The sequence below is a fragment of the Bombina bombina genome, chromosome 5 (genome assembly GCF_027579735.1).
Source record: "Bombina bombina isolate aBomBom1 chromosome 5, aBomBom1.pri, whole genome shotgun sequence".
Classification (NCBI taxonomy): domain Eukaryota; kingdom Metazoa; phylum Chordata; class Amphibia; order Anura; family Bombinatoridae; genus Bombina; species Bombina bombina.
Window position 1 is genome coordinate 193,330,080 of NC_069503.1, and position 17,147 is coordinate 193,347,226.

At 39.6% G+C, this 17,147-nt stretch overlaps 1 protein-coding gene across 3 annotated transcripts in view; it reads right to left on the reverse strand.

The window, feature by feature from the left end:
- Nucleotides 1-54: 54 nt before the first annotated feature.
- LMBR1 (limb development membrane protein 1) overlaps nt 55-17,147 on the reverse strand; it is a 777,013-nt gene continuing 759,920 nt past the window's right edge. For all 3 annotated transcript variants that reach the window (XM_053713821.1, XM_053713820.1, XM_053713822.1), the window contains exon 17: nt 55-7,193. In XM_053713821.1, the coding sequence (XP_053569796.1) occupies nt 7,120-7,193 (74 nt within the window). In that variant the 3' untranslated portion in view covers nt 55-7,119. The remainder of the gene's footprint in view (nt 7,194-17,147) is intronic.

Sequence of the window (17,147 nt, forward strand, 5' to 3'; positions counted from 1 at the left end):
CATAAACTATAAAATAAAGTACGTCTTTTTAACACAAACCAAATACTGAGACAATTTACGATTGAATTTTTTTTTATTAACTCTATATACACACAATGTAACAAAAAAACATCAAATGAATACAAAATATAATACTTTTAAATCAAAAGCACAGAACACAACAAAGTACATTTAAAGCCAACTTTTTCACATTTAACTCTTATAATGGTATTTTATTTTTCTTGTCCATGTAAGACAAAAGAAGCTGGTAAATGGACGGTTTATACTGTCTAGTAGTCTCCATTGATCTAGGCAAGTTGCTCACAACTCCAGCCCTACGCATTCCCAACAGAAAAGAATAAGAAGATTTCAGGGTTTCAGCGTTGCTATGTCAAGGGACAATGTAATGCAGAAACGAAACGCGTAAATTTGTTAGAGCAAGTAACTCTTGCATTAATGTCCCTTGCTGACTATGTTTTAACCCCTAAAAAGTGGTTCAATACATAACTAAAGTTGCTCTTGGGAGCTACAACATCTTGTTCCTCCTGAGAACGATACTGCTAGTGAACCAAATAGTAAGAGCATATACATGTCACAATGTTTAATGGCTCCCGATACCTTTTGTTGGAGAAGGGTAAACAATATTTAGCAAGTGGCCCTACTGCAAATACATGCTATAACAAATTATATTTCTGCATTCAAATTCCTCTTTAAATTACGTAGCTCTATCACTTTGATTGGAGCACATGCTCAGGTGGGTTGGCAACAAAGCTAGATCAGTATTTCACAACTCCAGAATGCGGATCCCACTAGCAGGCCAAATCCTAGCTGACTTAAATGCACCTTATGATTTAACACCAACACATGGATTTAGCCTTATAATCTGGCTGCTTAGTGGGCCGAACTGACAAAATGATTTAGATCATAATAAACAAAATATTACTCAATAGATTCAAGTAAATGTTTACATTTGGTATAAGCTCTCACTGTGAATTGCTCATAAGACATTTGGCTCAAATTTACATAAATAGTAATAGAAAATGCAACGTTGCAAAATTTTCACATAGTAAAAGGAATGGCAATAACAAATCAGTAAATTCAAAGTTCTGTATTTTTAACTTGTCTTTTTCCAGCATAAAAAGGAAACAAAGCTTGTTATATATTTGTTTAACTAATAAACCAGTAGGTTTGACTGAAATGCTAATAATATGTTTTTCAGATAAGTAAATTGTTCTGTAGTTGAAATTACTGAATTTAAATTTTCATGTATTATACAGAAGTTCAGGTTATTCATTTTGCAACCTCTACAAATCTCAAAATAATGCAGGTGATATTTTATTACTGGGTCAATATAATTACTCAACTTTTTGATAGAAGAATGAATATAAATGTGCTACATAAAAGCTTTTTCTCCAAACAAAACGTTTGTCATTCTATAGGTGTCAAACTGTTTTAAGACTTCACGTCTGTCTTAATTTATTATTGCATTTTAATATTAAATTTATGTTCATTTGTCACCGCGATTAACCCGTGTTAAAGGGAAATGTAACCCCAAATATTTTTTTTTCCATGATTCAGATAGAGAATACCTTTTTTCAACAACATTCCAATTTACTTCTATTATCTAATTTGCTTCAATCTTTAGGTATCCTTTGAAGGAAATAGCAATGCATGTGGGTAAGCCATTCACACAAGGCATCTATATGCAGCTACTGAGCCTATTTAGATATGCTTTTTTACAAAGGCTATCAACAGAATGAAGCAAATTAGAGAATAGAAGTAAATTGAAAAGTTCTTTTAAAATTGCGTGCTCTGTCTAAATCATGAAAGAAAAAGTTTGGGTTTTATGTCACTTTTAAGTTAAAATTGTGCTCCCTGTTGAAACTCTGACAATCAAGCAGTCACTTTAAGGGTCACTGAAACTCAATTATACATATGAAAGAGCAGTCAACACATATTGAAAAAAAAGTATGTATTATATATATATATATATATATATATATATATATATACACACACACACACACACATACAGGATATATATATATATATATATATATATATATATATATATATATATATATATTACTGCCTATGTGGGAACAAACTTTTTTTAAAATTAGAAATACATTTTTAAATGCTCTATTGTAAATGAAATGAGAATGACAATGATGTCCTTTTAATAGTGCAATGTTCCAATTAATTAAAAACAAAATTTATGCTTACCTGATAAATTTCTTTCTTTTGCGATGTACCGAGTCCACGGATTCATCCTTACTTGTGGGATATTATCCTTCCTAACAGGAAGTGGCAAAGAGAGCACCACAGCAGAGCTGTCTATATAGCTCCCCCCTTAACTCCACCCCCCAGTCATTCGACCGAAAGCCAAGGAAGAAAAAGGAGAAACTATAAGGTGCAGAGGTGACTGAAGTTTTTAATAAAAAATACCATCTGTCTTGAATAGACAGGGCGGGCCGTGGACACGGTACATCGCAAAAGAAAGAAATTTATCAGGTAAGCATAAATTTTGTTTTCTTTAGCATGATGTACCGAGTCCACGGATTCATCCTTACTTGTGGGATACCAATACCAAAGCTTTAGGACACGGATGAAGGGAGGAACAAGACAGGAACCTAAACGGAAGGCACCGCTGCTTGCAAAACCTTTCTCCCAAAAATAGCCTCCGAAGAAGCAAAAGTATCAAACTTGTAAAACTTTGAAAAGGTATGGAGCGAAGACCAAGTCACAGCTTTACAACAAAATAAAACTAACAGTTTAACACCTCTTTCACTTTACCCTTCCTGCTTAGAGCCGGCAAAGAGAATGACTGGGGGGTGGAGTTAAGGGGGAGCTATATAGACAGCTCTGCTGTGGTGCTCTCTTTGCCACTTTCTGTTAGGAAGGATAATATCCCACAAGTAAGGATGAATCCGTGGACTAGGTACATCATGCAAAAGAAATAAAGATACTAGATGTAATAATCCAAAAAAAACAAAAAACCCAAAGGAGGTGAGCAATTGGATACATACATTTTTTCTCTAGTTAAATTCAATTAATGAGAACTTTTATATTAAAACACAATTGTTTCTATCCAGGTAGTCAATATGTTAAATCTGCTTCTACTAGCTAAACAAAATGTAAAAAAAAAATTAGTAAATATTCACAAAATTCGTATTGCTGTTCTGTATGTGCATAGCTTACATAACAATAGGAGACTTATGCTCATGTAACTGTCTTTTGTAAACACCAGTTTCAAGTTAGAAAGTGCTTTATGATTATAAAAATCGAAGTAAGGGTCAAGGCTTAAAAATTGACCCTCACATTTCTATGGATATCTGGATTTTTCAATACAGATTATGAAAACTGCACATGATGTATGCTATTTATGTAAAAATAGGGAAATATTTTGAAACGTCTAAATGAAGTTTCATCTCAGGGAGTTAAGTGTAATTCAAAATGTTTAATGCAATGCACATAAATATTGTATTGACAGTTGTAGCCAGGAATCCACCATATATTTGTTTAAAGGGTAACTATCCCAAACAGCTAACATCCAAAGACCATAATAAATCCCACCACACACTCTCTAGATCCTTTCAGAAAAGCTCTACAGAGATTTAAATACATCAACCTTTGTATTTCTACTCCATGACTCTAAAAGTGAGAATCATCTCTTATAGATAGTCATATGACTGAATGTCTTGCTCGTTCACCAGAAGACTATGTGAATGGTCTCTGAACGTGAGAATCATCACTTTTAGATAGATAGTCATATGACTGAATGTCTTGCTCATTCCTAGAAGACTATGTGAATGGTCTCTGAAAGTGAGAATCACCTCTTATAGTCATATGACTGAATGTCTTTCTTGTTCCCAGAAGACTATGTGAATGGTCTCTGAACGCGAGAATCATCTCTTATAGATAGTCATATGACTGAATGTCTTGCTCGTTCACCAGAAGACTATGTGAATGGTCTCTGAACGTGAGAATCATCACTTATAGATACTCATATGACTGAATGTATTTCTCATTCCTAGAAGACTATGTGAATGGTCTCTGAAAGTGAGAATCACCTCTTATAGTCATATGACTGAATGTCTTTCTTGTTCCCAGAAGACTATGTGAATGGTCTCTGAACGTGAAAAACATCTCTTATAGATAGGCATATGACTCAATGTCTTGCTGGTTCCCAGAAGACTACGTGAATGGCACTTTGAGGAAGAGTTTGTAGACAACTAAACTGTCATTTCATAATACAATTTTAAACAACTTCTGTTGTACTTCTAATATCTCATTTCTTCATTCTCGTTATCCAATGTTGAAAAGCATATGCTGGTAGGTTTAGGAGCAGCAATTAACTACAGGGAAATAGCTGTGGATTGGTGGCCGCACATACATGACTCTTGTCATTTGCTTACTTAATGTATTCAGCTAGCTCCCAGTAGTGCACTGCTGCTTCTTCAACTAAGGCTGCCAAGAGAATTAAGCAAGTTTGATAATGGAAGTAAATTGGAAAGTTGTTTAAAATTGTATGTTCTATCTGAAACCTGAAAGAAATGTGTTTCATGTCCCTTTAAGCTCTTATAAATACTTGTGACAACAGGCTCTTCTTTGCTTTCTACTAAATACTCAGGACCCAAAGTAATTGTGTAAATGGGCTAATCCTAATATCAACATAAGCTCAAATGAATTGCACTATTTTCCCCTTAATTTTAGAAAACCATCAATTACCTTTCAAATAATAAGAATATGCAACCTAAAGGAGTCAAGAGCTCTATTGCAATACCATTTCTATCTACATAAAATAGAAGTACGATTCTCCTTTTAGAGTTCTGCTTATTGATAAGTCTTGGTTGTTCCCAGTGAACAAGTTACCCAAGATTAATGCAATATGATCCAATGTAAGAACCAGCCATAGCTTTAATTAGGGGGTGGGAAGTATCACTATACTATAGTGTATAATACTAAAGATGGGCCATTGTCTATATGTCCAGCCCTGACTTTGATGAATACTCTGCAGATGGGTTAGACTTCTGAGAAGGCTTTTTCATTCTGGTGGTTATCCTATATTAGGAGATGTCCCGTGAAATTAAATTAAAGTAAGTTGAATCTCTAAAGCATATATAGACCTATAATTAATTTAGCATTTTTGGAAACTAATTTTAAAAAGTGATATTGAACAGTGTAACAAACAGTTTGTGCATTTAAACAAATTAGTATGAACACGCTGATGAGTCTGAGATTACCCTGAAATGTTGTGTTTTTAACATCAGTATTATAAATAGCGGTCAAATGCCTTAAAGCAGCAGCTCTTAATACTGAGGCCCATCAGGTACTTTAATATTGCCATGTTTAACAAGCAGAGCCCTGAATCTTTGTCTCTCATGACCGATTCAGAACGGGTTTCAAGTAAATGTATGTTTTTCTTCTGAGCTCTAGCCTTTGAGAAAGCCATAGTCCATAGCAAAAATTAAACTTTCATGGTTCAGATAGAAAATGCAATTTTAAACAACTGTCCAATTTACTTCTGTTATCAAATTTGCTTTGTTCCCTTGGTATCTTTTATTGAAGGGTAAACCTAGGTAGGCTTAAAAAAGCTCAGGAGTGTGCACGCGTCTTTAGTACTCTATGGCATCAGTGTTTTGCAACACTGTATAACAAAGCTACAAATAAAAGCAAATTTGCTAACAGAAGTAAATTGGAAAGTTGTTTAAAATTGCATGCTCTATCCGAATCATGATTTTAACTTTACCATTTTATTAACTTGCCTGTGCTCAGCAATATGAGGTCATTAGATCATAAATGTTTTCACTGTCCAGAAGAACAGAGTAGAGAAAAACATAGGTACAGGTATTTTTTTATGTATTTATTTATTAGAGCATTTTATTTAGTACCACTATCCCCTGCAAAAAGTTTAAACACATTGTATAAGTGACACACAGAGCCACTTCACATAGCAGAACATGGCTGGTGATGTATTGTGGCTTTGGGTAAGACTTAGCAAGGGCCACTAATGAACCATTGTGCATGGTTTTATGTCACCAGGAATGATTTTATTAAGTATAATTATTAAACATCTATATGATGCCCATTCACACACATTTCTCCATATATGAGTAAACTATGGTCTTCAGTATAAAACTTGTCCATACACCATTTTGGGCACATGGGACCGGTGATGGTGAAAGACAACACATATCATTTCTGCATCAACATTTAAAGAAAAAATAAATACATAACTAATGGGCATAATAAGAACTGTATCAAGGCTAAATCATTAAACCAAACTGACCGAAAAAGAGACTATGCAAACAATCTTATTACCACCAACTAAGCACTGTACTTTTAAGACGAGACAAACAATAAAATGTAAATGGAAAGTAAAAAACAAATCAGCCCAGGTGCATTCTCTATTGCAACAGACTTATAACTAATGTTTAAAGGGATATGAAACCCAAATTTATTATGTTATGATTCGGATAGAGCATGCAATTTTACCCAACTTTCTAATATACTCCTATTATGATTTTTTCTTTGTTTTCTTAGTATCTTTATTTGAAAAACAAGAAATGTAAGCTTAGGAGCCGACTCATTTTGGTTCAGGATCTGGGTAGCGCTTCCTAATTGGTGGCTAAATGTAAGTGTTACCGTGGGTGCTGAACCATAAATGGTTTGGCTCCTAAGCTTAGATTACTGCTTTTTAACTAAAGATACCAAGGAGAATGAAAAAAATGATAATTCGAGTAAATTAGAACGTTGCTTAAAATCGCATGCTCTATCTGACTCATGAAAGAAAAAATTTGGGTTCAATATCGCTTTAATTTGGTCAAAGATCTGTAACAATGTGTCAGGAGGGGAACAATATGAATTTGTAACAAATATTTAATGTGAAATACAAAGTGTTACCCAGGACAGTTTATTTTGCAAGTTCTTCCTAAGATATGATAAGGCAGTTAACAAAATAAACTATTTTTTCTATACCCTATAAAACAACTTATCTTCAAAAGTCCAGTTCACAGAAAAAAATAACTCCTGACAGCCACATTGGCTCTTCATTATGAGCATTTAAGACTTATTTTCTGTGTAGGATCATATTATAGCAGGAATAAAGTGAGAGGAATGGTATCTTCAGTTGACGTTTCACAGTGTTTTCTGGTGCCCATTTGTGGATGGTGACTCTGTGACCTCATTAGGAAGCGGACGTTTATCAAACCCTAAAAACATCAAACATACAACATTACAACATTAAACATACATCAAACATACAACATTAACATTAAATTATAAACGTGAAAAGCAGGAGGATCTCCAAGCACATGTACGCCCAGTCACTGCCCTTTCTGCAGCAGAGAGTAACCGAGCATGTGTACGCCCAGTCACTGCCCTTCCTGCAGCAGAGAGTAAACGAGCACGTGTACGCCCTGTCACTGCCCTTCCTGCAGCAGAGTAACCGAGCACGTGTACGCCCAGTCACTGCCCTTCCTGCAGCAGAGAGTAACCAAGCACGTGTACGCCCAGTCACTGCCCTTCCTGCAGCAGAGAGTAACCGAGCAAAGTTACGCCCTGTCACTGCCCTTCCTGCAGCAGAGAGTAACCGAGCACGTGTACGCCCAGTCACTGCCCTTCCTGCAGCAGAGAGTAACCGAGCACGTGTACGCCCTGTCACTGCCCTTCCTGCAGCAAAGAGTAACTGAGCACGTGTACGGCCTGTCACTACCCTTCCTGCAGCAGAGTAACCAAGCACGTGTACGCCCTGTCACTGCCCTTCCTGCAGCAGATAGTAACCGAGCATGTGTACGCCCAGTCACTGCCTTTCCTGCAGCAGAGAGTAACCGAGCATGTGTATGCCCAGTCACTGCCCTTCCTGCAGCAGAACATAACCAAGCATGTGTATGCCCAGTCACAGCCCTTCCTGCAGCAGAGCGTAACCGAGCACGTATATGCCCAGTCACTGCCCTTCCTGCAGCAGAGCATAACAAAGCATGTGTATGCCCAGTCACTGCCCTTCCTTCAGCAGAGAGTAACCAAGCATGTGTTTGCCCAGTAACTGCCCTTCCCGCAGCAGAGACTAACCGAGCACATGTGTACGCCCAGTCAGTCCCCTTCCTGCAGCAGAGAGTAACCGAGCACATGTATGCCCAGTCACTGCCCTTCCTGCAGCAGAGTGTAACCGAACACATATATGCCCAGTCACTGTTCCCGCAGCAGAGACTAACCGAGCACACGTGTACACCCAGTCAGTACCCTTCCTGCAGCAGAGAGTAACCGAGCACATGTACGCCCTGTCACTGCCCTTCCTGCAGCAGAGAGTAACAGCACAATATACCTTTAAAGTACAATTGGTCCATATGTAGTTTGGGAAACTAAACTTAAAACCTTCTGTCCCACACTAAAAATAAAAACTACATATGTTTTAATTGTGTAAAGCAGTTCTTAAATAAAAGGCACAATAGATAGGACACCTATTTTAATCTATTATCAAAATTATATTTGTTGATTACAACAGTTTTCTTGTAAATTAATTGGAGGACACCCTTACTAGATGTCACCCATGTGCACTAATCTTCCTTGTACAAAATTAAGTTTAGTAGGTTATGACCCATCTACAGACAATATGGGTTTAACCTTGCCCTGACTACTCTAGTGGTCCCTGAATGCAACCTTTTAGGATTTACCAGGGATGCCAAGATTTTCCTAAGGATACCCAAGGAAATAAAGGGTTCTTGCAAACTCTTTGAGGATACACCCCATGGTTGCTTATCCTTGATTAAGTAATAGGCAGCATTAAAGCTGAGCTAATCTAGATGGTCCAGTCCTATTCTTGTGATCACCTGCCCCACAAAATACCATGAAAGGTTTTATGGAGGGCTAGGGGCTATTATACAGCCCCTATCCCTCCCTCTGATTTGCTTACAGTGGGACGAGACCCCTTATTTGGAAAAAAGGAATTTCCCTCTTTTGATAGGTCACAATAAAATGTATGTTTACCTAATATACTAATTTGATTCAGGATGGTGAGTCCACAAGATCATCACATGTGGGATATGCTGTCCCTGTCCAGCAGGAGGAGACAAAACACCCCTTCATTCTAGAGCTTTGCTTCACCCCATATTCCCAGAACTCCCCATGACTACTCAGTTACACATATAGCCTAGTAGAGAAAAAAGCTAGAAATACAATAAAGGATCAAAACCAGGGCAAAACAAGTCCTGCACTAACTGTGAAATAATAACAAGAGCAAGGCATGTGTACTCTCACCATCTTTAAAGAAATTAATCAGGCATACTGTCGAGGAATGGAGAGCAAAGATGAAGATGACCCTCCGATTAGAAAGATACCATTACCTGCGCAAATCACAAATAGAGACACATGAACTAATGCTTCAGATGTGAACCTCAAACCATAATGGAAACAGAAACACAGTCATGAACTAAATATTAAACCCAGCAGCCGCCTCCTCCAGAAAACATGCATATAGCTCTTATTCCCAATACCCCCCCCCCCCTTTTTTTTTTTTTTTTTTGAGTCAGGCATAACCAGACTCTCGTTAATAAACTGGATTTCTAATGTTGTACACATAGTTATATGGAATGTAAAGATATACTCTACATATGCACTATTGCTCTTTATATTATTATCTCATAGTTGTTAGTTCAATCATATATTTAGATGTATAAATATAGTACATGGTGTATGAAAACAAAGATATACAAGATGAAAAGAAAGAAGAAAATAAAAGGAAATAACACAAAAGAGCTATTATCCACAGACATGAAAAGACATCATCAACTTGTAGACTTCACCATGAATATCTTTCCCCCTCACTTTATCTATTTTGCAACCCTTTTTGAAGGGGAAAGGAACTGCCTTGGACTTCGATATTACTCTTCAATTGAATAATATAGCCTTAATTATCTATGTATACTTCTATGACGCAATACAAGTATGTTGGATTTTCAATAAAGCTCTTAAAAAAAACAGAATTTATGTTTACCTGATAAATTACTTTCTCCAACGGTGTGTCCGGTCCACGGCGTCATCCTTACTTGTGGGATATTCTCTTCCCCAACAGGAAATGGCAAAGAGCCCAGCAAAGCTGGTCACATGATCCCTCCTAGGCTCCGCCTTCCCCAGTCATTCGACCGACGTAAAGGAGGAATATTTGCATAGGAGAAATCATATGATACCGTGGTGACTGTAGTTAAAGAAAATAAATTATCAGACCTGATTAAAAAACCAGGGCGGGCCGTGGACCGGACACACCGTTGGAGAAAGTAATTTATCAGGTAAACATAAATTCTGTTTTCTCCAACATAGGTGTGTCCGGTCCACGGCGTCATCCTTACTTGTGGGAACCAATACCAAAGCTTTAGGACACGGATGAAGGGAGGGAGCAAATCAGGTCACCTAGATGGAAGGCACCACGGCTTGCAAAACCTTTCTCCCAAAAATAGCCTCAGAAGAAGCAAAAGTATCAAATTTGTAAAATTTAGTAAAAGTGTGCAGTGAAGACCAAGTCGCTGCCTTACATATCTGATCAACAGAAGCCTCGTTCTTGAAGGCCCATGTGGAAGCCACAGCCCTAGTGGAATGAGCTGTGATTCTTTCAGGAGGCTGCCGTCCGGCAGTCTCGTAAGCCAATCTGATGATGCTTTTAAGCCAAAAAGAGAGAGAGGTAGAAGTTGCTTTTTGACCTCTCCTTTTACCGGAATAAACAACAAACAAGGAAGATGTTTGTCTAAAATCCTTTGTAGCATCTAAATAGAATTTTAGAGCACGAACTACGTCCAAATTGTGCAACAAACGTTCCTTCTTTGAAACTGGATTCGGACACAAAGAAGGCACGACTATCTCCTGGTTAATGTTTTTGTTAGAAACAACTTTCGGAAGAAAACCAGGTTTAGTACGCAAAACCACCTTATCTGCATGGAACACCAGATAAGGAGGAGAACACTGCAGAGCAGATAATTCTGAAACTCTTCTAGCAGAAGAAATTGCAACCAAAAACAAAACTTTCCAAGATAATAACTTAATATCAACGGAATGTAAGGGTTCAAACGGAACCCCCTGAAGAACTGAAAGAACTAAATTGAGACTCCAAGGAGGAGTCAAAGGTTTGTAAACAGGCTTGATTCTAACCAGAGCCTGAACAAAGGCTTGAACATCTGGCACAGCTGCCAGCTTTTTGTGAAGTAACACAGACAAGGCAGAAATCTGTCCCTTCAAGGAACTTGCAGATAATCCTTTCTCCAAACCTTCTTGAAGAAAGGATAGAATCTTAGGAATTTTTATCTTGTCCCAAGGGAATCCTTTAGATTCATACCAACAGATATATTTTTTCCATATTTTGTGGTAGATTTTTCTAGTTACAGGCTTTCTGGCCTGAACAAGAGTATCAATGACAGAATCTGAGAACCCTCGCTTTGATAAGATCAAGCGTTCAATCTCCAAGCAGTCAGTTGGAGTGAGACCAGATTCGGATGTTCGAACAGACCTTGAACAAGAAGGTCCCGTCTCAAAGGTAGCTTCCATGGTGGAGCCGATGACATATTCACCAGGTCTGCATACCAAGTCCTGCGTGGCCACGCAGGAGCTATCAAGATCACCGATGCCCTCTCCTGATTGATCCTGGCTACCAGCCTGGGGATGAGAGGAAACGGCGGGAATACATAAGCTAGTTTGAAGGTCCAAGGTGCTACTAGTGCATCTACTAGAGTCGCCTTGGGATCCCTGGATCTGGACCCGTAGCAAGGAACCTTGAAGTTCTGACGAGAGGCCATCAGATCCATGTCTGGAATGCCCCACAACTGAGTAATTTGGGCAAAGATTTCCGGATGGAGTTCCCACTCCCCCGGATGAAATGTCTGACGACTCAGAAAATCCGCTTCCCAATTTTCCACTCCTGGGATGTGGATTGCAGACAAGTGGAAGGAGTGAGTCTCCGCCCATTGAATGATTTTGGTTACTTCTTCCATCGCCAGAGAACTCCTTGTTCCCCCCTGATGGTTGATGTACGCAACAGTCGTCATGTTGTCTGATTGAAACCGTATGAATTTGGCCTTTGCTAGCTGAGGCCAAGCCTTGAGAGCATTGAATATCGCTCTCAGTTCCAGAATATTTATCGGGAGAAGAGATTCTTCCCGAGACCAAAGACCCTGAGCTTTCAGGGGTCCCCAGACCGCGCCCCAGCCCACCAGACTGGCGTCGGTCGTGACAATGACCCACTCTGGTCTGCGGAAGCTCATCCCCTGTGACAGGTTGTCCAGGGACAGCCACCAACGGAGTGAATCTCTGGTCCTCTGATCTACTTGTATCGTCGGAGACAAGTCTGTATAATCCCCATTCCACTGACTGAGCATGCACAGTTGTAATGGTCTTAGATGAATTCGCGCAAAAGGAACTATGTCCATTGCCGCTACCATCAAACCTATTACTTCCATGCACTGCGCTATGGAAGGAAGAGGAACAGAATGAAGTATTTGACAAGAGTTTAGAAGTTTTGATTTTCTGGCCTCTGTCAGAAAAATCCTCATTTCTAAGGAGTCTATTATTGTTCCCAAGAAGGGAACCCTTGTTGACGGAGATAGAGAACTTTTTTCTACGTTCACTTTCCACCCGTGAGATCTGAGAAAGGCCAGGACAATGTCCGTGTGAGCCTTTGCTTGTGGAAGGGACGACGCTTGAATCAGAATGTCGTCCAAGTAAGGTACTACTGCAATGCCCCTTGGTCTTAGCACCGCTAGAAGGGACCCTAGCACCTTTGTGAAAATTCTTGGAGCAGTGGCTAATCCGAACGGAAGTGCCACAAACTGGTAATGCTTGTCCAGAAATGCGAACCTTAGGAACCGATGATGTTCCTTGTGGATAGGAATATGTAGATACGCATCCTTTAAATCCACCGTGGTCATGAATTGACCTTCCTGGATGGAAGGAAGAATTGTTCGAATGGTTTCCATTTTGAACGATGGAACCTTGAGAAACTTGTTTAGGATCTTGAGATCTAAGATTGGTCTGAATGTTCCCTCTTTTTTGGGAACTACGAACAGATTGGAGTAGAACCCCATCCCTTGTTCTCCTAATGGAACAGGATGAATCACTCCCATTTTTAACAGGTCTTCTACACAATGTAAGAATGCCTGTTTTTTTATGTGGTCTGAAGACAATTGAGACCTGTGGAACCTCCCCCTCGGGGGAAGCCCCTTGAATTCCAGAAGATAACCTTGGGAGACTATTTCTAGCGCCCAAGGATCCAGAACATCTCTTGCCCAAGCCTGAGCGAAGAGAGAGAGTCTGCCCCCCACCAGATCCGGTCCCGGATCGGGGGCCAACATCTCATGCTGTCTTGGTAGCAGTGGCAGGTTTCTTGGCCTGCTTACCTTCCATTGGCCTCCAGGCTGGCTTGGCTTGAGAAGTATTACCCTCTTGCTTAGAGGACGTAGCACTTGGGGCTGGTCCGTTTCTGCGAAAGGGACGAAAATTAGGTTTATTTTTGGCCTTGAAAGACCTATCCTGAGGAAGGGCGTGGCCCTTGCCCCCAGTGATATCAGAAATAATCTCTTTCAAGTCAGGGCCAAACAGCGTTTTCCCCTTGAAAGGAATGTTAAGCAATTTGTTCTTGGAAGACGCATCCGCTGACCAAGATTTTAGCCAAAGCGCTCTGCGCGCCACAATAGCAAACCCAGAATTTTTCGCCGCTAATCTAGCCAATTGCAAAGTGGCGTCTAGGGTGAAAGAGTTAGCCAATTTGAGAGCATGAATTCTGTCCAAAATCTCCTCATAAGAAGAATCTTTATTGAGCGCCTTTTCTAGTTCATCGAACCAGAAACACGCTGCTGTAGTGACAGGAACAATGCATGAAATTGGTTGTAGAAGGTAACCTTGCTGAACAAACATCTTTTTAAGCAAACCCTCTAATTTTTTATCCATAGGATCTTTGAAAGCACAACTATCTTCTATGGGTATAGTGGTGCGTTTGTTTAGAGTAGAAACCGCCCCCTCGACCTTGGGGACTGTCTGCCATAAGTCCTTTCTGGGGTCGACCATAGGAAACAATTTCTTAAATATAGGGGGAGGGACGAAAGGTATGCCGGGCCTTTCCCATTCTTTGTTTACAATGTCCGCCACCCGCTTGGGTATAGGAAAAGCTTCGGGGGGCCCCGGGACCTCTAGGAACTTGTCCATTTTACATAATTTCTCTGGAATGACCAAATTCTCACAATCATCCAGAGTAGATAACACCTCCTTAAGCAGGGCGCGGAGATGTTCCAATTTAAATTTGAATGTAATTACATCAGGTTCAGCTTGTTGAAAAATTTTCCCTGAATCTGAAATTTCTCCCTCAGACAAAACCTCCCTGGCCCCCTCAGATTGGTGTAGGGGCACTTCAGAACCAATATCATCAGCGTCCTCATGCTCTTCAGTATTTTCTAAAACAGAGCAGTCGCGCTTTCGCTGATAAGTGGGCATTTTGGCTAAAATGTTTTTGATAGAATTATCCATTACAGCCGTTAATTGTTGCATAGTAAGGAGTATTGGCGTACTAGATGTACTAGGAGCCTCCTGTGTGGGCAAGACTGGTGTAGACGAAGGAGGGGATGATGCAGTACCATGCTTACTCCCCTCACTTGAGGAATCATCTTGGGCATCATTTTCTCTAAATTTTGTGTCACATAAATCACATCTATTTAAATGAGAAGGAACCTTGGCTTCCCCACATACAGAACACAGTCTATCTGGTAGTACAGACATGTTAAACAGGCATAAACTTGATAACAAAGTACAAAAAACGTTTTAAAATAAAACCGTTACTGTCACTTTAAATTTTAACAGAACACACTTTATTACTGCAAATGTGAAAAAGTATGAAGGAATTGTTCAAAATTCACCAAAATTTCACCACAGTGTCTTAAAGCCTTAAAAGTATTGCACACCAAATTTGAAAGCTTTAACTCTTAAAATAACGGAACCGGAGCCGTTTTTATATTTAACCCCTTTACAGTCCCTGGTATCTGCTTTGCTGAGACCCAACCAAGCCCAAAGGGGAATACGATACCAAATGACGCCTTCAGAAAGTCTTTTCTATGTATCAGAGCTCCTCACACATGCATCTGCATGTCATGCTTCCCAAAAACAAGTGCGCAATAGAGGCGCGAAAATGAGGCTCTGCCTATGATTAGGGAAAGCCCCTAGAGAATAAGGTGTCCAATACAGTGCCTGCCGGTTATTTTACATAATTCCCAAGAATAAAATAATTCCTCAAAGCTATGAAGTATTAAAATATGCTTATATATCAATCGTTTTAGCTCAGAAAATGTCTACAGTCTTAACAGCCCTTGTGAAGCCCTTTTTTTCTTATGTAATAAAAATGGCTTACCGGATCCCATAGGGAAAATGACAGCTTCCAGCATTACATCGTCTTGTTAGAAATGTGTCATACCTCAAGCAGCAAAAGTCTGCTCACTGTTTCCCCCAACTGAAGTTAATTCCTCTCAACAGTCCTGTGTGGAAACAGCCATCGATTTTAGTAACGGTTGCTAAAATCATTTTCCTCTTACAAACAGAAATCTTCATCACCTTTCTGTTTCAGAGTAAATAGTACATACCAGCACTATTTTAAAATAACAAACTCTTGATTGAATAATAAAAACTACAGTTAAACACCAAAAAACTCTAAGCCATCTCCGTGGAGATGTTGCCTGTACAACGGCAAAGAGAATGACTGGGGAAGGCGGAGCCTAGGAGGGATCATGTGACCAGCTTTGCTGGGCTCTTTGCCATTTCCTGTTGGGGAAGAGAATATCCCACAAGTAAGGATGACGCCGTGGACCGGACACACCTATGTTGGAGAAATAATAATTAGGCAAGCATTAATTTTGTTCTCTTTCATAAGATAGTTAGAGTCCAAATACAAGAAGAAAGCAGGCTGTTCATCTGGCAACACGGTCTACAGTATTTTCATGCCAAAACCCGCCTCAGGAGAGGACACCTTGCAAATCTATTGCAGAGAAGCATCATTTGCAAGTATTTACTACCCTCTGGAGAAACTTCCCTGCAACAAGGTAAGCTTCCCTAATTAAAGCCTTAACCCAGGCTGCCAACATAATAGTAGTAGCCTTCCTGCCTTTGCAAGAACCAGAAATCTAAACAAATAGGTAAGAAAAGCTAAAAAAGACTTAAATGGTTCCACACATCCAGGTTATGCAGAATTGTTAGGAGCTGAGCACAAGGAAGGGAAATTTCATGATTTACAGTATCTGTAGAAACCATCATGGGGATTTATGCACCATTCATAATTGCCTAGCATCAGTATCAAAGCATATGTGTGATCCATTGCCTTCTAAAAAGAAATCGCCTGGAGTAGAATATTATCCAGGTAAGGAGTTACTGAAATGCCCTACGCCTGAGCCACCACCATCAAATCTAATAGCACTTTGGTAGTAATTCAGGGAGCTGTGGCTAGACTGAAAAGCAGAGCTAAAAACTGATTGTGAATCAGAATGTAAAGACAGGCATGGTTAGGTCTACTATTGACATAAACGGTCTCTTTTATACTACAGGAAGGATAGTGCGAGTAGTTTCCATTATGAAAATAGAAACATTGGAGTTATGAGATCCAGTAAAGGCCAAAATGTTCACTCCTTCTTGAGAACTAGGACAGACTGGAGTAAAATGATTGACTCTGTTCTGATAGAGGAACAGGTGCAATGACCCTCATTCCCTCCAAATCTGACACACTCTTTAAAACATTCCTCTTTCTTGCACCTCACATGTCACAGACTGCATTCAGTGGAAGAGCCCATCTGAAGAAGTGCAAGCACTGTAAGGTCAATGGTGATTAGAACTCAATATGCAGGAAAAGATGTAAAGGAAACAGAGAGTCTTTTACAAGGCTTTAACAAAGCAAGAGAAACAAAAACTGAAGAATTGATCAATATAAATGGTAAAACAAGAGCAGAGTCCAGGAACAGGCCTAAGGTCAGGTACCATGAGATCAGTCCAGCAACTAGGTACAAAGGGGGAACGAAAGAACAAACACCACCAGGTATAGGTGGACAGGCTGGCACCAGCCAGGATTCAGGTAGGCTGATGCTGGTACAGCAAGCACAAGATATCAAGCAGGTATGGTTAGAGAGGCTGCCACATGATTTCAGTTAAGCTGCCACTGGTAC